The sequence below is a fragment of the Sceloporus occidentalis genome, unplaced genomic scaffold (genome assembly GCF_023333645.1).
Source record: "Sceloporus occidentalis isolate IW3139 unplaced genomic scaffold, rSceOcc1.0.p SCAF_4, whole genome shotgun sequence".
Classification (NCBI taxonomy): domain Eukaryota; kingdom Metazoa; phylum Chordata; class Lepidosauria; order Squamata; family Phrynosomatidae; genus Sceloporus; species Sceloporus occidentalis.
This window is the reverse complement of record NW_028316984.1, coordinates 183,145,122-183,168,389: the sequence shown is the minus strand read 5'-3', so window position 1 is coordinate 183,168,389 and position 23,268 is coordinate 183,145,122. Positions and strand designations below refer to the sequence as shown.

Sequence of the window (23,268 nt, the reverse complement as noted above, 5' to 3'; positions counted from 1 at the left end):
ATAAAGTTTCACCCTTTCTTGCAGTTCTATCATGCTGACTCTGAAACTGCATTTGACAGCACAGGAATCATAACCCAGGTAAGGGGTTCTGAATGGTAATTTGCTGAAGTATTGAACGTATTTTTCATCAATGCAAAGATATTTTTCGTCTAAATCTGGAAAATACAGCAGGCCAACCACAGAGTACTATCAACTTGTCTTTTGGGAATGAAATGAAGAGTGAAGATGCTTTCTGAGATAATTTATCTGTTTTAGTTTTGGTTCTTTTAAAAATTTAAAATTGTTACTTTTTATTGAATAAGTGCAAAAACAGGTCAGTCAAAGAGAAATTATTTGTTTAACTGAAAATGTGAGTGTGGTAACAAGCTTGTTTGAACTAATGAGCTAAAACTGTGCTCATTTTCCTTCTCTCCTAGAAGACAAGTTGTTTGGCATGGGACAAAACCTCTCCTTGTTATCAAGCTTTGATTCTATACCAAATACAGGTTGAGTCTGCCTTATCTGAAATGATTGAGACCAGACATGTTTTGGATTTCTGATTTTTTTTTTTTGGGGGGGGGGGGGATTTTGGAATATTTACATATACCTGATGAGATATCTTGGCAAATGGAACTCAAGTCTAAACACAAAATTCATTTACGTTTCATATATACACAGCCTGAACATAATTTTATACACAATATTTTAAATAAATTTTGTGCATGAAATAAAGGTTGTGTATATCGAACCTATGATAGCTATGCATGAATTTGGGGGGGGGGGGGGGATTTTGAATTTTAGAACTCCAGATAAGAGAGAACTCCAGATAAGAGAGACTGTAGCAGTTTGGGGGGTCCAGTTTTGTTGCTGCTCAGGAACAAGAACAAAGGATTAATCTTATTTCTCCAAAACCCATAGTTCTCGTCAGGCCTTTTGCCCATACTGGTTGGCAGAAGGTTCTGGAACATGTAGTGCAAAAATGTAGCTTTCCCACACTCTAAAAGATGCAGTCAACCCGAAACCATATATGTTTAATCAGCATGTCTGATCTGGGACTAAATATAAGCCACTTGGAGCAAAGCTCTTAAAAAGGAAATAAATAGCTTATGCAAAGTACTTACCTGTGACAGCAAATTTCATGACTATTATCACATCCTTCCAAGCATTTGAGGCCTGGAAATACCCTCCCAAAGCACATGAGTCCTGGAAACCTGGAAATGGCCCCTCTTAAAATATGTGACAGATCTGAGAAGCTAATATAAAGACTCATCTAGTTTAAGAACACCAACCTTTTAGGTCTGTTGGTAACATGGGTCTTTTCTTGTCAGAAAGCACCCTTGCTCCCAACATTTTTCTCTGGTTAAACAGGAAGCCTTGATTTCTCGCTTCTTCAGAATTCTGCTTTTTATCAGGTAAAACCATTTTATTCTATACTAATCTCCAAATCAAGAACAAACCGACATTTTCCTGTCATTCTGACACACATTGCAATGGGCTTTGTGATATAACAGCTGGTTTGGGAGACACTTATTACAAACTTCACAGCATTAGAGTGTGTTCAACTTACATTTTGGCTTTCCTCTTCTTTTTTGTCAGCTGGTTTGTCTGACTGTGATGCTGCTTTCCTCCTTAGAAAGAGAGACACACACTATAAACTAGTCCCTTGGAAAGTAGGTTGCCATATTTTTCAAACATCAATATAGGACTGTCCTCTCTGTGCCAGGAGAGTTCAAGATTTGCTAATATACGCCTATATAAGCCCTGCCTGAAGTCTTGTGAAAGCAGGTTCTCTTGCAAGAATTCCCACCTCTAGAATGGAAATTTACCTTTTGAATAGATTGTATGGTCCTTTGTACATAAAACATAAAAAGAAACTTCTTGTTTTTCAAAACCAGAAGTGGATTTCCATCCATTTACAGTTTCTTTTTTTTTTCTTTTTTGTATTTTTCTTTTCTTTTAGCCCTTTTTGCTGTCTATCCAGTCCCTCCAAGGGTCTCAGGGAGAGAAAATTGGATTATCCTACAGTCTGGACAGATCCTTGCTTTGAAAGGACAGCCACTCTCTGTATTAGACATCAGCATTTGGTTTCCCTTGGATTGGCTCAGACCTTCAATGGGCCAACTCCATCCCTCCCTTCTCTCTCAGGACCTTTATATTTTTGGGAAAGACAGGAAGAGGCTATGCTTCTACCAGATAATGCAAAACACATCATTCTTCAGCTACTGCAAGCAGGAATCAGGACCACCAACCTTTTTGCCAATAGTTTATTCATTTCTTCCATTAGCCCTCCGCCTCCACTACTTGTTCGATTGGCATCACTCTTTGAAGCTCCACAGGGACTAGAACCTCCTGATCCATCTTCTGGCTTTTAAGACAGAAATTAGCATTTTACAACTCATGGGAACTAAAGGCAATTGACAGTTAAGAAGACAATGGATAAAAAAACAATATGAGGCTGTTTGTGGGTTTTTGAGTGGAGTGGTATTGCTTTACTGTTTGAAGTTTCCACTGCGACAGTTCCTGATGCTGCCTTGATAACATTTGATTATTTTTAAGGTACGTTTGTTAGTTGCATAGTGTATGTTTTGGGTAGCAACGTGCATTTTTCTGGAATATTTTAAATCAGAAAATTTTCCCATGCCTCATTCACCTGGGTCTCATCCGGTTCTCCTTGGGGATGCCACACTGAATCGATCACGGTCATAGTTCCCACTATCTTTATCCTGATCGAATTGCTTGTTGCAATTCACACTGCAAGGGACTTGGCTGCAGTGGCAAAGAGAGGCGAGGAAGAGAAGGAAGAGGTGGAAAATGGTGCTGGCAGCAGTAAGGGGGTGAGGAAGAGGAGGAAGATGAAGATGAAGGAAGAGGTGGGAAATGGCGGTGGAGGCTGTGAGAGGGGCGAGGAAGAGGAGGAAGATGAAGAAGGAGGAAGAGGGAGGATACTAGAGGAAGCGGCATGGGGGAGAGGAAGAGGAGGGTGTGGGAGGAAGGAGGATGCGGCGGTGCAAATCTGAATCAGTAGTTCTCACTACCAAAGATCCGGATCCTTGCGAGCCGCAAAACAAAAAACAAAACAAAGGCCTGTTACAGACTGCCAAAATAAAGCTGCTTCGGGTCTCTTTGGAGGTATGCTATTTAAATGATGCATGGGTCCTAAGAGTCCGGAGGTCGTGCCAAAGCCACACTCAGTTCCTAAGCACTGGAGTGCAGCTTTGGTGCAGCTTCTGGATTCTTAGGGTACATGCATAATTTAAACAGCATACCTCCAAAGAGACCCGAAGCAACTTTATTTTGGCAAACAGTAACAGGCCAAAAAAAAAAAAACCCTCACTAATTGACCTGGTGTCAAATGCACTGGGTCAAATAGTTTTTGGGGTTGCCACCCCCCCGCCCCCGCAAACTGTACTGTGTGCAGTTGGGGAAAAGCGCCAATGAAAAAAAAGGTTTAACTGTCTCAGTAAATACTGGAACTGAAATGTTTTATTATTGGAGGAGAAATGAAGCACACTTAATGTGGTTTAAATATTATATTCAAATAAATTTAAAGCTTTGTGTTAGTAATAAATTGTATGAATTTTAAAAAAAGAAATGGAAACTTTTTCATGGAAAAATAATCACTGAATGTAGGGGGGAGGTGAAATAATGCAATATATGTCTTTCAGAGACTGACAACGGAATGCAATAAAATGAACATTTAAATTGTAAGTAATCTATATGAACATCCACCTTGAGTGAGTTAAACTCAAACTACTTCCATGTTGCAACTACTATTTATAGCGTAAATAGCACAGAAGCAGATAGTCTTACTGTCCAGAGCTCGTGTATTTTAAAGAATGGGTTTTCTGTTTAACATGGGATCCGCTAAAGGACACAGAAATAAAAAACTTCGAAAGGTTTTTTCTTGCACACACATTATATGTCTTGAATATCACCACTTCTCCAGTCAAAAGCCATAGCTACATAGTAGACGGGAATCCCATTCAATTCAGTTTAATGGAGGGGAAAATACTGTGTACACACTGTTTCCCAGTAAATTATTATTATTATTATTATTATTATTATTATTATTTATACCTCCCGCCTCTCCCACGGATCAAGGCGGGATTACAACCTTAAAAGACACAGTACAATTTACAATCAATACAACAATAAAATAGTAACACTGAATTTACCAAGAATACCTATTAGTTCTCTAAAAATTACAATTTGTCCATTAGCCAACAATCAGAGTCAAGGAAGAGCACTCATCACAACCTTTTTATATGGAATTCAGTGGATAAGCCCGACAGAAGAGATCCGTTTTGAGTGCCTTCTTAAAGGCCTCTAAGGTAGTAATGAAGTGGATCTCTTCCGTTAGGTCATTCCATAATCTTGGGGCTGCGGCAGTGAATGCCTTATGTCAGTGATGGTAAACCTTTTAGAGGCCGAGTGCCCAAATTGCAACCCCAAACCCACTTATTTATTGCGAAGTGCCGTGTCCCTTTGGCTTTCCAGTAACAAACTCTGGCAAACTCTGTGCTGAGGTGACGGCACATGTGCCCACAGAGAGGACTTTGAGTGCCACCTCTGGCACGCGTGCCATAGGTTCGCCATCCCTGCCTTATGTGAAGTTGTCATTAACCTGGTATTATAATATTCTAGTAAGAACTTCCCAGATGTTCTGAGAGTGCGGGGCAGTTTGTGTAGGGAGAAGTGCTCCTGCAAGTAGCTTGGGCCCGAGCCATATAGAGCTTTAAAGGTAATAACCAACAGCTTGTATTGCACCCGGAAGCTAATTGGCAGCCAGTGAAGAGATTTCAGTATTGGTGTTATATGGTCAAACCTAGACGTTCCGGTGACCAATCTGGCTGCTGCATTTTGAACCAATTGAAGCTTCCGAATTTGGTACAAGGGTAGCTCCAAGTAGAGCGCATTGCAGAAATCTATCCAAGATATTACCAGTACAAGTACTACTGCTTCAAGGTCCTTTCGGTCTAGGTAGGGACACAGTTGGCGTATCAACTGAAGCTGATACCAAGCACTCTTGGCTGTCACATCTATTTGGGATGTCAATTGTAAGGATGGATCCAGAACTCCCAAACTGCGAACCTCGTCCTTCAGGGGAAGTGTGACCCCATCCAGGACTGGGTGACAAAACTCCATCCCTGGACTTGGGCTACCTATCGCGAGTACCTCCGTTTTCTCTGGATTCAGTCTGAGTTTGTTTTCCCTCATCCAGCCCATTACCAATCCAAGACAGACATCCAGAGGAGAGATGCCATCCCTAGTCACTGTAATAGTCGGGGACATGGAGAAATAAATTTGGGTATCATCAGCATACTGATGACACCGTGCCCCATGTCTCTGGATGATCTCTCCCAGCGGCTTCATGTAAATATTGAAAAGTATGGGGGACAGAATGGCCCCCAAATTAAACACTTGTTCCTTAGGGAATTACCATCCAAATGGTAAGCGTGGTCTGATAGACTAATGTGCTGAGTTCTACACACAAGGGTAAATGCACATGTGCAACTGGTTTGAGAGCTGGAGAGAAGCACTTCAGTACAATAATGGTCAACAGGGAAAAGATAAGCAGTCTAGCTCATTTACTCAAAATCACAAACTCCCAGGCTGCTTTGTATGTTTTAAATGGCTATGTCCTATTCTAACAGAACTACATGTAACCACAACACATACACAGTCTTCAGATTATCCTACTGAGCCTGGTTTTGAAAGGACTGATTAAAACTGTTTAGGAATATTTTTTATCCATTTGGTTTATTAAGAGACTCACTGAAATCAATAGGAATTGAGTTATAAGTCCTATTGATCTCAATGGGCCTAATCTAAGTACAATTAAATTCAGATTCCATCTCAACATTTGGACCAGAAGAGGTGTTCCAACAGTGGAATACACTGCCTCAGAGTGGTGGAGTCTACTTCTTTGAAGGTTTTTGAGGAAAAGCTGGATGGCTATCTGTCAGGAGTGCTTTGATTATGTATTCCTGCTTGGCACGGGTTTGGACTGAATGGCCATTGTGGTCTTTTCCAATTCTATGATCCTATGAAAAGGCTCTGGCTGAGAGAGTCCCCTGTTCACATTAAGGAATTCACGGCAGAGCTGAAATCTGAAAAACTAGGCTTTCCAGTCCCAGCTTAAGCTGTCTGTGGCCCAACAAGCATCCTTACCCGTTGTACTCTCCTTAGTTTGGCACCAGCCAGAGCTGCCGCTAATCCCGACACTGACCCGTCATCAATGTTTGTCCCCCCACCACCTGCTGGCAGTGGCGGAGGTGGCGGCGGTGCAGTTCCTGTAGGCGGAGGAGGCGGTGGTGGTGGAGGAGGCGGTCCACCAGACGAAGTGGGTAGTCCAGCAACTGCAGAAGGATGACCTGGTGGAAGGACAGGACCTAAAACATAAAGAATAATCACTCAGGAATCACAACAGCTTTCCACATGCCTTTTCCCTCCTCAGTTTCTGTCTGTGAAAGTGACCACTGGACAAAACAAATGCCAGGAAAGGAATCATTTTTAGGGCTATTACGGTCAGAGCTTAGACAAGTCACCTTTTCATACTATAATTCCCTAAATTCCCCAGCCAGAATGGCCAACAACCACATTGGTAAGAAGATCTCAGCATGTATTGTAACATAAATAACTTTATTATGGCCATAGACCAGCTTCCACAGTTTGAAAATAAAACAACCATGGTCCAAAACACACTGAAGAAATAATCCAGTTTGAGTCCTCTTTAATTGCCCTGGCTCAGTGCCACCTCAGGAGTAATTTTATTAATGGAACCTGAAGGAAGGAGAATACTGTAAAAATTATCAGTTTTGCCTAGAAAAACTACTAAAATTGAGGTAATAGTGACTGACAAGGACAGAGATATGGGAAGTAAGGGATAAATGGCTATTTTCCTTTTTTTGAAGGCTCATGGTAGAATTTTAATGAACTAAGGTGAAGGTTCTATGGCGTTTAGGGACTTCTAGAACACAAAGATAATTGGAACAGTTTGATTTTTCCATATAATTCTCAGCAGCCTGGCACCTCAAAATCTGTGCTTTATCTTCCTGAAGAGCTACATCCAGTTTCTTTGTTTAATTATCCTATTGACTCTGGAGAACACCAGATGTAGTAGAGCTAATGGAGAAACCCAATATTGCTATAGTTACCCAGGTGGAGGAGAAATAATCCAGTAAATTCAACTTATCCATGCACTTTGACATAAATACGTATATAAAAAGAAACCATCCCCTGGTGAAAGGCAAGAGTGTATTCTGTCCTAGAAGCACTGACCCTCATCTGTTCTTTCATCCATCCAGCCTTTAGCATGAGCACAGTGATGCCTGTTGGAATTTTGTAAGTTCTTTAGCATTGTTCGCCTTTGCTTCATCCTTTAGATCCTTTCTTACATGCCCCTGTGTTTTACTCTCAACTTATTGAGTCATATTGGGTCATTTTGTGGCAAATATTTTTTTTTGGCAAAAATGCCTCCATATCCCCAGAAGGTGTTCAGGAGCATTCTGAAACAAAAACATCCCCCCCATTTTTTTTTTTTTTACCATTGTGGATCACAAAAATGGCCATGGAGCCACACCTTTCCCATACCTGTTCTCGAACCTCCATTTTAAGAAAGGCATTAGGAATGTAGCATAGGAGAAAAAAGCTATTTCTCAAGAATTTTGACTCTATTGCTTCCGGGGGGCGGGAGGGGGGGGGAGCCTTGATAAATGCACAACTTTGTATCATGTAATATTTGGGCTAGCTAGCACCTTATCCTGGAAATCTTTTGTCACAGACGGTATACATGAACCTCTTTTAGATAAAAGAAGCTAAGAACAACAGTAATGGAGCTTTTAGCATTTTCACTAACATATAGTATGGGTCCTCTTCAACGCAGATGACTGGAATGTTACATCTAAATAATCATTTACTATAAGCTGCCCCTCAATAAAAATGCTGAAAATGCCTTGAGAGCTTCCCTTAGACCTCTCCTTCTGAAAAAGTCAGGATGATTGTGTCTTCTACATCAAGTCAGACAGTTTCACCCCAAGAGGATGAACATCAGAATTTGAGAAAAACTGTACCATGCAATTAATACAAAGACTGAACAGTAAGACGGCCAGAATACATAGCTGTTTCTCCTAACTGAAATCAGGGGTGTAATTGTTCCTGTGGATTACATCTTACTGTGAGGAAATTATTGTTGTGCACCTTTGAAATTAGTATGAGTAAAGTACAGTACAGGAAAGAGGCCTCCAATTTTGCCCAGAGTCATTTTAGCATCAAAGGCACCATAGAGTGCCACACAAGATCTGTCCCTATTTTTCTCAATCAGATGATATAAAACCAGGCACTGGTTGATGATAAATGGCCTGCCTTGAAACCTGCTTCTTCTTCCATCAAAATATTCCCCAATCAAAGCAATCCCTGAATTTCCATCATAGATACCTGTCATAAAGATTACTCATTATATTAAGCAAAATCATTAAGAAATACTACTACAATAGATAAATATTTTTATTTGCTGCATTTGCTGGGGTTTGGTTCCAGGACCCACCAAAATTCATGGATGTTCAAGTCACATTATTACAGTATAGTATAGTAAAATGATGTCCCTTATATAAAATGGCAAAATCAAGGTTTGCTGTTTTTTTAATTGGAATCTGTGGATGCAGAATCCATGGATACAGAGGACTGATTGTTTATCTGTATTGATTTCTGTTGGAAAGATTGTGTTGCAACACCTAAATTGTGCCTTCAAACTGTCCTTTTTAGGAAAGACCTCCAGATGTTTCAACAGGTGGATTGCATCAGTATCTCCCACATTTCCCAAAAGACCACTAATGATTTATGAAACAAATTTATGAAGATGTCACAGGATTAATTATAAATTAACTCTCCAGGCAAACCAGCAGGCTCAAGTATTCCACCACACTGGGGAAAAGGAAAATGAGTTGTTCAGTCTCATTACACACTTGGAACATCATACCTGGAACATTTCTTTTCGTTTTTCATCTTGATCCACCCTTCAATCATTGTCTCTTGACTAGTTTCTGTATTTATCTGAACTATCTGTTGTAGTATGACAATCTAAATGTGCAGCTGTAACATGGAATACTGTTCCATATTCTGTAAGATTGTTAATTCAAAGAAAGGGCTAGAATTTTATCTCAGGTTAAAAGGTAAAAATCCCTTAAACTGGATATGTTATTTAGACTAAAATCACTGAAAGATGCATTCATCCAACAGCCCCCCTTTTAACAATCAGATTCCACACATTTTCTAAGCAATAAGGCCTGTTTTCTTGTCCAAAGATTTGTGTACTTCGAGTTGGGCTGAATGGCATTTGGTTAACACTGTGGGAAACAAAGCATTGTACTACCTAATTGCTTTAAAGTTTGTCGGATTGATTGTACATCATGAGATCTTGGAATAAAAGGTGAAATATAAATATTTTTTTAAAAATAACTATATATAGAGATCTCTGATTTGATTGAACAGTCCTCATTTCATGCCTTAAACATATGCCAAAAAAGAGAGATCTGGCTTGCATCCAATTGCTAGTTCCAACTCACTGAATTTGATTGCTGAATGGTAAATCAACACCTACGTAATCCCACTGAGTCAATGGATCTATTTTGGTTGGAATTAGCAGTTTGATTTAGGCCCTTATATTACACCTAAATCCATTCCAAGTTTGTAAATAGCTACTTGCTTAGTCAACTTTACAGAGCTTGGAAGTTACACATTACAAATAATGATGGTGGCCAGTATTCTACATAAGCTACTTAGTTAAAGCTACTTAAGTATACTTAACTAAGTACCTCCCATGGACCTCTTTCTCCCATGCAACCGACACTGGGTAAAGTAGGATGGGGTGGGGAGTTATGATCGTGACAAAAGTGCCATGATTGTGACTGAGTAGCGATCATGATTATAGAACAGTTATGGATGATTATCTCTACTTTGTTACTTTGGGGGATTATGAAGGTATTGCAATGTACTAGCATTACTACTTTCTCCTATGGAAAAAAATACTGTTTACTCATTTTTTCTTGGTACAATTTGGGGTACAGAAATTATTTGGGGAGAATTTTAGGTCACTTTATAAAGATAGCTTTTACATAAACACACACTATAGGAACAAACATCAGAAAAGAGTGATGGTTTTAAAAATAACTTCCTGAATTTGATAGCTTAAAACTGATCTCCCACCCCAAAATAATGAGGTGTGAGAAATGTCTACAGGCAGTTTTAGACCACAAATTCCTAAGTTTAGACAGCCAAACCAGTAAACATACTGAGAGACAACAGTTCTGGTAAACTTATTTGAAAGGTTACAGACATACTTCATACATAACTTCTCTTACTTTTTAAAATGGGGCATGATGACAGCCTTTCTGTGACATTTGATCTAATATGTATGCACTGTATTTTGAACAAATACTTATTTTCTAATATTTGATGCAGTTCTGCTATCCCCACTGCCCCTTTATTCTTTGAAGCTGAGTGTATCTGAAATGGAGCACTACCTGTGTTCTTAAAATTGAAACTATTATCATGATTATGTTAATTCCTGTCAAGCTTGTTTGATTTGCAACTGAAACCAAAAGCACTAGCTGTAATACTGGCAATGTCGGATCACAGCTAGAGCAGGTACACTGAACACAGTGGATTTGCAAAAGTGTTGATTTAAAGTCCAACAATTAGTCCAATGTGTCTACAACAGCCAGGATTAGCAAATGGATTTAGGTCATTTCTTCCTATTTCTGAGCTCCATACTTCTATTAACCTTTTTTTTGAAGATTCTTAGCTACCCTGAACAATTCTGGAATAGGTGGATGGCGAAGAAAACAGAACTAAAAAAATGTGGTTGCCTTTTTGTTTTCTTCATAGTCTGACTGTTCTTCAGATTGTTGTAGTCTATGATAGACTTCTTTGTAGACTATAATAACCTACAAATTACTTTCAGTAATTCTACTGTTCAGTCAATGATTTTCCATTCTGCCTCTGTACATTTCCCCAAGTGAATTCCTTCTCATATGACTGGATTAATTTCTTCCTGTCTACAGCTTTAGTTTCTTTTTGAGTTAAATCACTTTGATCTCTAATCTGACAAAGTGCTTGAAATTCCCCCAATTGGGGGTTATCATTTGTAAAGCATACTCTTCTGTTTTTCATTGAAGCCTGCAATAAAACATTGGTACAGATCTACATTCAACTGACTACAGAGGCCTTCAAGTGAAAACTTCCAGTTTGCATACATGCACATATGTAGTCTTTACCTCCCCCCCACTCAGAGTTTTATTTCTTAGCCTGCTGTCTGTGCGGTCACTTTGTGGTTGCTTCTGCTGCAATGCATTCTCCTCACTTATTTAAGAGAATGTCACACTGAAGTTCAAAGCAAGTTTGGTCACAACTTCAAAAGCGCCTTCAGATGTCCTCTGCCTCCTTCTCCCACCCAAGTCTTTGAACAGCAGATTTTTCTTCTAATTTTATATCACAACCTGTCCACTTCCCCAACATCTGAGCAGTGGTTTACTGAGATGTAAGAGTGACTGTTTGACCAACACAAATCACGATTTACATAAATCCCATTTATTTTCATGGTTTTACTCTAGTTGGAATTAGCACTGTGTTTAGCTCTCAGAGCCCTGCTCGCAGTATCAAACTAAAAAAATGACAAGGCTTAGCATTTATACACCATTTTGGAATCTAAAGTATTTGAATATATCACCTCTGTCAGGAAGGTCAGTATTATTTAGTTCCATTCGATTTAGTGATATTATAGCAATAGCAAGTACATTTCCATACCGCTTATCAGTGCACTTATCCACTCCCCAAGTGGTTTACAATGTGTAAGCCCCCAACAATCTAGGTACTCATTTTAGCGACCTTGGAAGGATGCAAACCTGAGTCTTTTGCTGGTCTTGAACTCACAACCTTGTGGTTTTGAGTGAGTGGCTGCAGTACAGGCATTTAACCACAGCACCACCAGGGCCCTTCATTCCAATGATCACCCCAAGAATTCACAGTACAACTTAGACATTAACAAGATGCTTACTCACTTAAAGCCTGTAGCTACCACACTACACTACAGTCCTGTTCATTTGTTCAAAAGCATGTTCAATGAGAGAGGGCGTGTGGAAGTAATTGGGGTTGTCACACTGAAAAATGGACATTTAATTATTGTATAGAAGAGGGAATTGAGCAAGTGTTATCGTGCAATCATGTAATAAGCAACATCTGCTGAAATTCCCCCATTTACACAACTATTAAAGGTACAGGAACCTTTTCCAGTTTTTACACTGGCAATCTAAGGAGTAATGTTACTGTGGAAGGCTTTCCTGAAGTCAACAGAGCTCTGTTGAGGTGTTCATTGAAGATGGTGGCAAACCGCACATCAGCGTCATACCTCTACCCTGTAACTGGGGAGAATGAGGCTTGGAAGTTGCCTCAGGTAGCAGATGATGTGTGATATGGAAAGGGAAACAGTGAACATCCTCTTGCCATCACTTTTTATGGGAAGACAAAGCGATGTGTCCCACATGTCCTGATCCACATCTCCTAAACTAGCCTGCTGTCTCTTAGGTGACATGGAATTGGGAAAAAGCATCTTTTCTTCACCTCAAACAACAAAATGTCTTGGCCAGTGCAGATCCTTCCCTTCATGGAATACATTTTCAAACATTTAAATAGGGCATACAGCTCAAAATTCCTTGTGTGGTTTCACTAGACTAATTTTGTAGTTCTCTGGATTGTAGCTTATATCACACATCTCTCACAGGCCCTTAAACATTTTTCTGAAATCAACATTGGCTTTATAACTACCTGACCACGGACTATGACATTTTCTTAATGGACTTGGCTTCCTTGCATTTTTTTAAAAAGTATAATTCTTTCAAACCAAGTACTTACTCAAATGGGAAATGGTTGATGAAGTCATGTAAGGAGGGGTCCTCTTGGACAAATTCACTTCAGACACAGCAGCATAATGAGGAGGTAATGAAACAAAATGTGACATGGACGGATACAGCTGGTGTGGTGAATAAGGCAACTGTTGTGAGAGCTGAGAAAAACCTGGTATAAAGGACCCAGTTGGGCTGGTTACAATGGGTAGATGCGAAACAGGCACTGCTTCTAAATATGAGAAAAAAGACCCATCTGTTCTCTTTACCTGGGTCATAGAGGAGTTTAGAGGAACTTGTGTGGTTAAATGTTCTTCACGGTGGCCATTCAGACCTAGATGAGGTACATTTGCTGAAACATCTTGGACCACTGTATCTGTAGGCCCTCTGATTCTGCCATTTGGGGCAGAAATTACAGGAAGGACTACTGGAATATGGGGCTGCAGTATCAGCCCCTTTGGTACAGGAGGTGCAAGGTTCACCGGAGGAGAGGAAGAAGACTGAGGAGAATATGAGAGAGAAGAACGTCTGAGAGATTGATGTGGGGTGAATGGATAATGGGGAGCAGGAGGAGGGGATGGGGAGATCTGCTTGGTGCTCCGTGTAACTGTCCTGTGCCCTGGCCAGGCTGGGTGAAATGAAGGGCCAGGAGGTGGCAGGAACTCAGATGCAGAAGAACGGTGGCAATGCAGAGGGGATTCCCTGGCCCCAGGAACAGCAGATCTGAAAGAAGCTCTGTTAGCAGGCTCAGGTAGAGGAGGAGATGCCGATGAGATAACTTTGGCATAAGGAGGAGGTGGAGGAACAGTGCCAGGAGAAGCATGGTAGTTACTGTAGTCTGGAGGAGGAGACTGGCAGTGGAAAGGGGAAGAAGACACTTTTATCTGAAGGGTGGAAACTAAAAACAAAACAAAACAAAGGACAGAAAAGGAAAAGGGGAAAGAATAAAATGGATTGATATTGTGGAATGATTAAAAAGTACCATAATTAGAAAAAGACAAAAATGAAGAAATAAAATAAAGTATAAAATAAAACTAGAGCCAATACTTAAAAAAAAATTAGTGGAGACATAGCTATTAAGAATGCCCAGACAAAGCCAGGAAGCTGCTAATTCTTTTAGTGGAAAAGTCAACGCACAACAAAGTACTGCCCTAGCCTGGTGATTTTTATATTTTCAAACCAAGGACCAAACAGTTTTTGTTCAACATCCACTTTTCAAGACTCTATGCAACCAAGTTCTGCAATGCCAAGCCTGATGGTGAGTGTTTGAAGTCTCAAAAGCTTGCATTATTAATGCTATTTTGGTGATCTCATAATGGTAGTATCCAATTCAGATTCTGATTTTCCTCATTCCACAGGTGGATTTTTTAAAAAGTTAAGACAGTGTTCTATTTATTGAATCCTCCATAGCTCATTGTCATGGGTCACAGTTGTTTGAAGAACTCAGTGGTCTCCCATTCAAGCACTTGAGAGATCCTTACCTTCTTCATAATTCCTAAGTATATCCAGGCCATTCACTTGGTTCAAGGGAGTCTGGTAAATTACCAGCGCTGCCCTTGTGATCTTACCAATGGAATTATGTGACTTACAGATGAGCTCCTGAATATTCAAGAAAAAAGCAACTGATAAACAGATCACCAGACTGGGTTACAGCCATGCAATGTAGAGAAACATCTCTATGCAAGCAACGGTTCACTATGAGCAAAATTAATCCTTGTGTTAGTTTGGTGGTATGGTTGCCACTTCTGTATGGTTGCTTCTCACTCCCTTCCAATACTGGATATGGCTGCCAATAATAAGGAGACTGCAAAGGAAAGAATATAATGTAGTTCATCTCCATGCCAGAAGAGCCAGGCTTAGAGATGTAAAGGCCCATGTGCAAACAATAAATAAATTAAAATAAATAAATGGGGGGGATTGAAAATGGAAAACAACAGAAAAATGGATTTTGGAATATTTACTTTTAGAATGAACAGTAAAATGTTTTAAGACTAGGTGTTTACATATTTGCTGCTCCCAAAATTATTTCTAAAAACTATATAACAGGAATACTTTTATGTAAGACAATATATCCGATCATTTCAATTGCCATGGGCCTGGTACAGACCGCCCAAAAAGGGCAGTCTGCCCATGCCTTGTTTTGTGGCATGAGGAAGCTGCAGTGGACAAACTGTGCGGCTTCCTCACACAGCAAAAAGAACCCGCAAAAAGCAGGTTCTTTTTGTGGCGCCATAATGACGCCACAGTGCGCCAGTGGCGTGCTCGCAATGCCATTATGGTGCTATGCCGTGCGGATGCTAAGCGTCTGTCCATCAAAATGGTGGCGTCCATCTGTACAGGGCACCACCATTTTGACGCCCTCGTCACATGTGAGGGGCATCTGGAAGCGTCGCCCTTTGCACATGACGAGGGCACCCTATCGCGCCCATCTGTCCCGTGCCTTGGTGTGCTTTTCTCACTTCATTTTATGGAAATGAACCAATGATTTCTGTGTGCTTGACACTATGAATGATTAGAGAAGACAAAATAATTTTCTCTGTTTTACCAAGGCTGATGGATTATCTCATTTTTATTTATTTATTTATTTATGCTACCTCTTAATATATTAAAGTGGAAAAATCAAAGAGGTTCCTTACAGGTCAGGAGCTTCAGCTCCATTTGTGCCTATTCACTTTGTACCTATTGCCTGGCTGATCTGCACTTTTAATACATCAAATGTGATGGATGAGAATCCAGATCATCAGAGGTAATTATGATTCTAGAGTTCTGTTATCGTAGCTCTGTCTGATAATGCTACCCTCCAAATCTAGCTTTTCAGTCTGCCAGCACCCAACCAAAGGTTTTCTGAGGTGCTGCAGATTGTGGCATTAGAAAATGATGTCTATAGTGCTTTCTTGGTTGTGGGATGCAGCTCCCACAACTGCCTCTCTCAATGCACCCCATGGTTAGGAGAGCACTGCAGACATCCATTTCCAGGATATCAATCTGTGGTGCCTTAGAACCTGTTCACTTCAGCTGGAGTGTGGGCTGGCAGAAAAGATAGTGTTTGGTTATTAATGTCCCTAATGACTGTTAATGACATTTGTTTGTTAATGACACTAAAAGTTACAAGATCCTAAGCCTGGCTTACAATCTCATTAATTGCTGAATAGGATGCCAACCAATAATTTTATGCCAGATATGTGTATAAATATATCATAATATGACTATAATACATTATATATTCCTAAAGTAACAAAGTGATTTTTACTTTGTGAAAGATGCTAATATCTGTGAAGTCAAAGGCTTTCATGGCCTGCATCCAGTTTTTTTGTGGGTTTTTCGGGCTATGTGGCCATGTTCCAGCAGACGTCAGGAATAAACTCTTCTAGAACATGGCCACATAGCATGAAAAACCCACAAAAACTATGCTAATATCTATTTCCTCCCTATTTTTCTGAAAATGCCTGCTTTCCCCTCTAAGAAAATAAGCTGACCTCCTTCCTCCCGATTTCTGGAAATTTGAGCTACATCTCTATCCATGCTTCAGAGGGACTTATGTGGAGAATCACAACCTCACAATGTCATACTCCTCCCCCATGTGGACACTGGAAAGAAAGAGCAATCAGACTGGTCAAGTAAAATGTTAAATGCCCTTTGATCTAGAGCTATTTAAAGCATCTTTTCTGTTTCTCTACAGAAATGCAGGTGTGTGACAACAAGACTAAGCCCAGGATTTTGTTCATCAGTTGTGTGGTGAAAAATTATCCCTGTGTATCAATACTGAAACTCACTGTTGAACTCAAATGTTGAACTAACTGTTGATCATGCAACAGTAGTATGGCTGTGTAGTTTCCTGCTGTTCAACAATTGATCCAACATCCCACCCATGGCTCAGGAACATACTTACAGAATCTCCTAAATAGCACAACTGCTTGCACAACAGTTTACAATGGTTTAACTGGACTCATGGATCCCGAGTAGATTCCCACCTTGCGCAACCCCAAGAAAACGCAACCATTTGTATAACAGCATTTATGACATTACAGTGTTTTCAGACATGAAGCTAAAATGAGCCCTTCCCATATTATTTGTGCCATGTCAACAAGCTAAGGCAGATTGAGAAAGACAAATGCAACGTAACCAATGTCAGCTTTCCATTCACACCCGTAGTGATTTAAACCAGAGTCAGTTTAATTTCTTGGGTGTAAATCCTACAAAAAATGAGAACCATCTGAAAGTGCATTGCATATTGAGGTGGGTTTTTGAGCATCAACAATATCTATGCAAGAGTATCCCTCTATATGCCATTATGCACCACCGTTGCTGTTTGACTGAAGTATTTTTCAAACCACAAAATACAGTAATTACAGCAAAGCATCACAGGCCAAATGGTTTCCATAAAAGCACAATTAGCAGCCAAGAGTTAGAGGAGACAAGCAGGGGAAACTCTGGGTTTGTATTGCTTATGAAACCAAGATACATGCCTGTGGTAGAGGTTCTTCTTTCCAGAGACTCTTGGCGCTGCTGCTGCTGCTGTTGCTCCATTGCTTGCCTACAAGAAAAGATTTAAAAGAGTTCAGTTCCATTCCTACAATTGCTTGTTAGCAAATGCTCTCTAGAATGAGAAAGGCCTAATTTAGAAATTGAAACTTTATTTAGAATTTGGGCTACTAATCCAAACTGCTAAAATGATAACTTTTTCATATTTAACTGGTTGTCATTGACCAAGACAGTAACCTTATCTAATTTCACTCACTGTGAGTTGTGGTACATGGAGTCTTAGTCCAGCAATAAGGTCGGTACATGAAAATCTCAATTCCGTAGGAGACAATCTGCTTTTAGCTGAGCATAAAGGGCCGGTGCCTTTAGTCATTGTTATCTAAAGCAACTCAAAGTTTCTTTCTTTTCAAACACAAGAAGTCTGCATTTAGCAGTATTGAAATTGCTTTGTACAAGGATGGATTGCAATGGTTGACTACACGTAGGGTTGCCATAGTGCCGGACCTCGAAACCGGGAAAAATGTAGGACAAAATTTTCAAATGTAGGACACACGAAAAGTGTGTCCTACATTTGAAAATTCTGTCCTACATTTTACTGCGATCGCAGCGGAGGCCAAGCGGCAAGGGAAAGCCTCCAATTAAGGAGGCTTTCCCTCCCCGCCTGGGCCCCGCCACGATCGGAGGCCAGGATCGGGGCCTCGCCTCGTTCCTGGGACCCTCAGGGACCAGGAAGGAGGCGAGGAGGCCGGCGGCGATCGCCCCGATCCTCGCCTCCTTCTTGGCCCCCGCGGAGGCCAGGAAGGAGGCGAGGAAGCCGGCGGCGATCGCCCCGGCCTCGCCTCCTTCTTGGCCCCCGCGGAGGCCAGGAAGGAGGCGAGGAGGCCGGCGGCGATCGCCCCGATCCTCGCCTCCATCTTGGCCCCCACGGAGGCCAGGAAGGAGGCGAGGAAGCCGGCGGCGATCGCCCCGGCCTCGCCTCCTTCTTGGCCCCCGCAGGGACCAGGAAGGAGGCGAGGAGGCCGGCGGCGATCGCCCCGATCCTCGCCTCCTTCTTGGCCCCCGCGGAGGCCAGGAAGGAGGCGAGGAGGCCGGCGGCGATCGCCCCGATCCTCGCCTCCTTCTTGGCCCCCGCGGAGGCCAGGAAGGAGGCGAGGAGGCCGGCGGCGATCGCCCCGATCCTCGCCTCCTTCTTGGCCCCCGCGGAGGCCAGGAAGGAGGCGAGGAAGCCGGCGGCGATCGCCCCGGCCTCGCCTCCTTCTTGGCCCCCGCAGGGACCAGGAAGGAGGCGAGGAGGCCGGCGGCGATCGCCCCGATCCTCGCCTCCTTCTTGGCCCCCGCGGAGGCCAGGAAGGAGGCGAGGAAGCCGGCGGCGATCGCCCCGGCCTCGCCTCCTTCTTGGCCCCCGCGGAGGCCAGGAAGGAGGCGAGGAGGCTGCAGGGAGGCGGGGAGGTTGGCGCGGCTGCGCCCAAGAGGCGCCGCCTCCCTGCAGCCTCCTCCGCCTCAGGCCTCGCTGCCCTCCTTTTCTGTCCCAGGCCTCAGAAAGGCCTTGGAGCCGCGGCGGCGGCGGAGGTGGCCGCGGTGGGCGGGGCCGTCCCGGTTTGGGCGCCAAACCGGACCGGGACCGGGATGGCACCGCCCAAACCGGGATTGTCCCGCCGGGGGGCGGGATATGGCAACCCTAACTACACGTGATTGGTAGCCTGCAGCCCTCAAAGTGATTTTTTTGTATCTCCCAATGTTCCAATATGCCACTACTGAAACTGCATAGTACAAGAATGAATCTACACTGCAGAAATAATGAAGTTTTACATCACTCTAACTGCCATGGCTCAAATGCTATGGAAATCTGGGATTTGTACTTTAGAGAAATATTTAGCCTTCTTTGTCAGACAGCTCAGGTGACACAACAAACTACAAGTCCCAGGATTCCACAGCATTGAGCCATGACAGTTAAAGCAGTGTCAAACTGCATTAATTCTGCAGTGTAGATGCAGCATGGTACTGATTCATCAGCTGAGAGAACCCTGTTGCCAAAAACCAGCCCTGGTGCAAACAAATCACAAGAGAAGAATCCAGATATTTTTCTGTAGTCTTCCCTTCTCGAAGGGAAGAAAATTATTTGCCCTGAAGGCTGGCAGGGATATATGGGGTGACAGCACACTTGAACACTCTTCTGCATCGCAGAGAATAATCACAGTTGCTGTCAAATTTCAGCAGTGATGGCAATAGTGTCAGGAACCTTAGCAGTGAAGAGCCTAGTTGGTTCAGTGAAGTATAATGCAACCCTCAATCCCAGGAAACTGCCCACTCCTGAAGTATTAGAATGGCTACTGGTTTTGAATTCCAGAGATACTTCAGTGAAATATCTGGCTGGAATTGTAAAACATGTTTATATTATTTTGATTTATTTGATTTTATTGAGTCTACTACTAGCAGAAAACAACAAAAACCTGGAGCAATTACTGAAGGAGGCCAAGGAGGAAAATGTCAAGGTAGGCTTAATGCTGAACATCAAGAAAACAAACAAACAAAAAATGGCCATAGAAGATATACAAAAATTCATTCTACACAGCAAGAAAATTGAATAAGTCAAAGAATTCTTGTTGATCAAATATTGATTGGATATATGCGGTTGTTTTGCAGAAAACAGCATTTTCTGCTCAGAAAAGAGCATTTTTTAAATACAAGAAACAGCATTTTCAGCACTGAAAATTTTGCTTTATGAACAGAAAAATCCTGTTTTATGTGCAAAACAACCACACATGATTTTGCACAGAATAAATCCAGAATTATGAATGAGTTGAAAACTGTGGTTTTCAAAGACTTTCTCCTGAACTCTCATCATTTTTAAACATTTTAAAACATTTACGTAAGTGTCCAAAGTCCAAAGGTGTGGACTCTTTTTTTTTTTTTTAATGACACCACTACCTTGATATGCAAGTGCTGGTTCATATATTATGTTGCTTATGCCTAACTTCACTCAAAATATGGCTAACACAGCTTATAGAAGCATCACACAAATACTTCAAATTGAGATAAAGATGAACTGTAATATGTAGCATGGAAATGGAAATAATATCTGGACCTTTAAATCTCATGACTGAATTCTGTTTAATAAAGTGCCTTATTTATTTGTTTGTTTGTTTGACTGACTGACTGACTGATTGATTGACTGACTGATTTATATCCTGTTTTTCTCCCAAAGAGAAGTCCTTATAATATAGGTTAAAACATCTAAAAGTATATGAAGTACAAAAGTTTTTTTAGAAAGTACAGAAGCATTGAAAGATTGTTGTTATTGTTGTTAGCTGCTTTGGAGTCCATCTTGACTCATGGCGACCCTGTGAATGAGATGTCTCCAAGCCTCCCTATCCTCTATCTTCCTGCTCAGGTCCTGCAGACTCAGGCCCATGGATGGAGTCTATCCATCTGGCATGTGGTTTTCCTCTCTTTCTACTTCCCTCCATCTTCCCTAGCTTCATTGCCTTTTCTAATGAGTCGTGTCTTCTCATTATATGGCCGAAGTATGAAAGATAAATTCATTTAAAACATTATTCTTAAAACATTAAAAATTAAAATAATTACAACAATAAAAATACAATAAAAATATCTGAAGATGCTAGCTACAAATGCTGGCAAAACGTCAGGAACAAACTCTTCCAGAACATGGCCACATAGCCTGAAAAACCCACAAAAAACAATAAAAATAAACATTACATACTTTTAAAAAAGCACATTTTATCTGGACCACTGAAATGTGGGTGCATTACCAGTGAAGTGAATCATATACCTTTTACTTACCCTCTTAGAACCTCAGAGGTTTGCACCCACCATTTTTGGACACTAAACCCTACTGCCCTGATGTCAAATGTAGTGCAGACATTTGATAGGCCCCATACTAAAAACATGTCCACCCCAAACATAATGTCCAAGCATGCCCCCAGAAGGTTCTGGAAAAGCAAAGAAATTCTACGGGGTTGGCTGCACTTGTTTTAAGTGGGGTGTTTCAAAAACAAGTGTGGCCATTTTGAAAAAAGCCATTCCCAAATCATATCCATCCAGATGACCCCCACTGCACCTTCATGTGCTTTTTGGGGCAGTTACAGGCCATTTCAACCCCTCCAGAAACTGAAGTCAGGAGTCAAAATTACATGCAAGCCGCATTTACTATGGTAGATAAAGCTGCCAGAATGTGCTCCACAGAACATGATTTTCTATTGCTACTATTGTTTCTATTGTCCAGTATGTTAAGCTTTCTTTCTTTCTTTTTTTAATTAAAGTTTATTGAACAATTTAAAATACAATATTCCATTCATATCAAAAACAACATCTTCATACATCACATATCATACCTCATACAACCTACAATCAGTCTACCACTTCATCTCACAATATGTCCAATATGTTAAGCTTTCTTAAGAAGGTAAGAAATAAACCCAGCAACACATTATGAGGATAGTCTTTGACCTCACATTAGATTCACTGCTATGCCCTACCATGTCTTTATCTAATATAAAGAACAACTGATCTTGGTCATTCAAACCATTTGATTTTACTACCCATACTACTCCAAGAAAAGGTTAAGGACAACAGCTGCAATAACAATGGTAACACAAGTAAGAAGAGGGGCAGCAGTAAAGCTACTCAAAATGGTAAAGCTACTCAAAAGGCTGCACTGTAAATTGTGTATGATACATAGACTCTGGCGCCACAATTATAGCAGCACCTCAATGAATGGAGGAGAAATAGGAAGAGAAGGAGGCTTGTTAGAAAACCAAAAACACTACTGTGCTTGCAGGCTTGTCTAACTCATATCTTGGTCAGGAATAGCAACAACATGTAAACATCCAATGCTGATATAAAATGACCTTGATGTTGAGGAATCTTTCCTGCTGAGTCTCATACTACAGAATGGAATTGAAAGAGTTCACACTGCTACAATCACAACTGGTAAATGTTTTGATCAACACATGACCATAGGCTGCCAAAACTCTGGATTTAATGGATGAGGACTGTAAACACTGAAAGTAACTAAAATTAACCATCAAATTCGATAGGATAAACATTCTATCAACTGTGCCAAGTCTGATATGGTCTTCAAATTGTTAAACTGTAATGAATCTGCACAGCTACACACCTTCTGAACAGAATTTTGCTCCTTCTTACCTTCTCTGAATTTCCATTTCATCTGGAGAAGGTCCATTTTGAACCTGGCGTTGAGTCGTTGGACCTAGAAGATATTTGAAAAATACAGTAATCAGTGCCAAGGTGATAAGAACATCTTTAGGAGACCAAAGAAGAAGTATTTATTCAAGGACTAATTAAAATGGAGTATTATCCACTGGCCAGCCAGAACACAATGTCATATCAATGGATATTGTTTCTGCAGCTGCTTGCTGTTGATGACTTAAAAGCCAAGAAAGATATAGTGTATTCCACAACCATTAACAGATGCCACAGGATGAACATTATGGACTAAGATGCTTGTACTAAAGGAAACATCACATAGGGTGAAACCATGAGTTTAGGATTATAAATAGGGATGCCATAACCCGGCTGCAGGCGTGCCAAACCCGCTTTTGGGGGTGCTGGCACGGTCACGGTCCGGTTTTGTGCCAAAACCGGGTCTGCCCCGCCTGCAGCCACCTCCACCCCCATGCGCGCCTTCTTTATGGCCGCGGCTGCTCATGCAGCCGGCCGGCCACCCACTTCCGCGTCCGCCTCCTCCTCCTCTGCCCCCTGCGCGCTCCCTCTGGCCGCCCATGCAGCCGGCCAGCCAGCCAGCCACCCGCCTCCACCTCCTTCTCCAACCTCCTCCTCCTCCTCCTCCCCCAGGCGTCCCCCTTGCCTTTCAGGGCCGCGCGTGGCTGGCTGGCCACCCTCCCCCTCCTCCTCCTCGGCGACCCTGGCC

The 23,268-nt window shown here is 41.6% G+C and overlaps 1 protein-coding gene across 2 annotated transcripts in view; it reads right to left on the bottom strand.

Moving 5' to 3' along the window:
* Positions 1–23,268, bottom strand: part of EVL (Enah/Vasp-like) — a 188,087-nt gene that overhangs the window by 14,549 nt on the left and 150,270 nt on the right. The window contains exons 4-9 of one of the 2 annotated variants that reach the window (XM_089522526.1): positions 22,524–22,587; positions 17,342–17,409; positions 12,886–13,773; positions 6,151–6,371; positions 2,229–2,344; positions 1,547–1,607 (exon numbers count right to left, since the gene is read on the bottom strand). In XM_089522526.1, coding sequence (XP_089378652.1) covers positions 1,547–1,607; positions 2,229–2,344; positions 6,151–6,371; positions 12,886–13,773; positions 17,342–17,409; positions 22,524–22,587 — 1,418 coding nt within the window. The remainder of the gene's footprint in view (positions 1–1,546; positions 1,608–2,228; positions 2,345–6,150; positions 6,372–12,885; positions 13,774–17,341; positions 17,410–22,523; positions 22,588–23,268) is intronic. The other variant, XM_089522528.1, reaches the window with a different exon arrangement.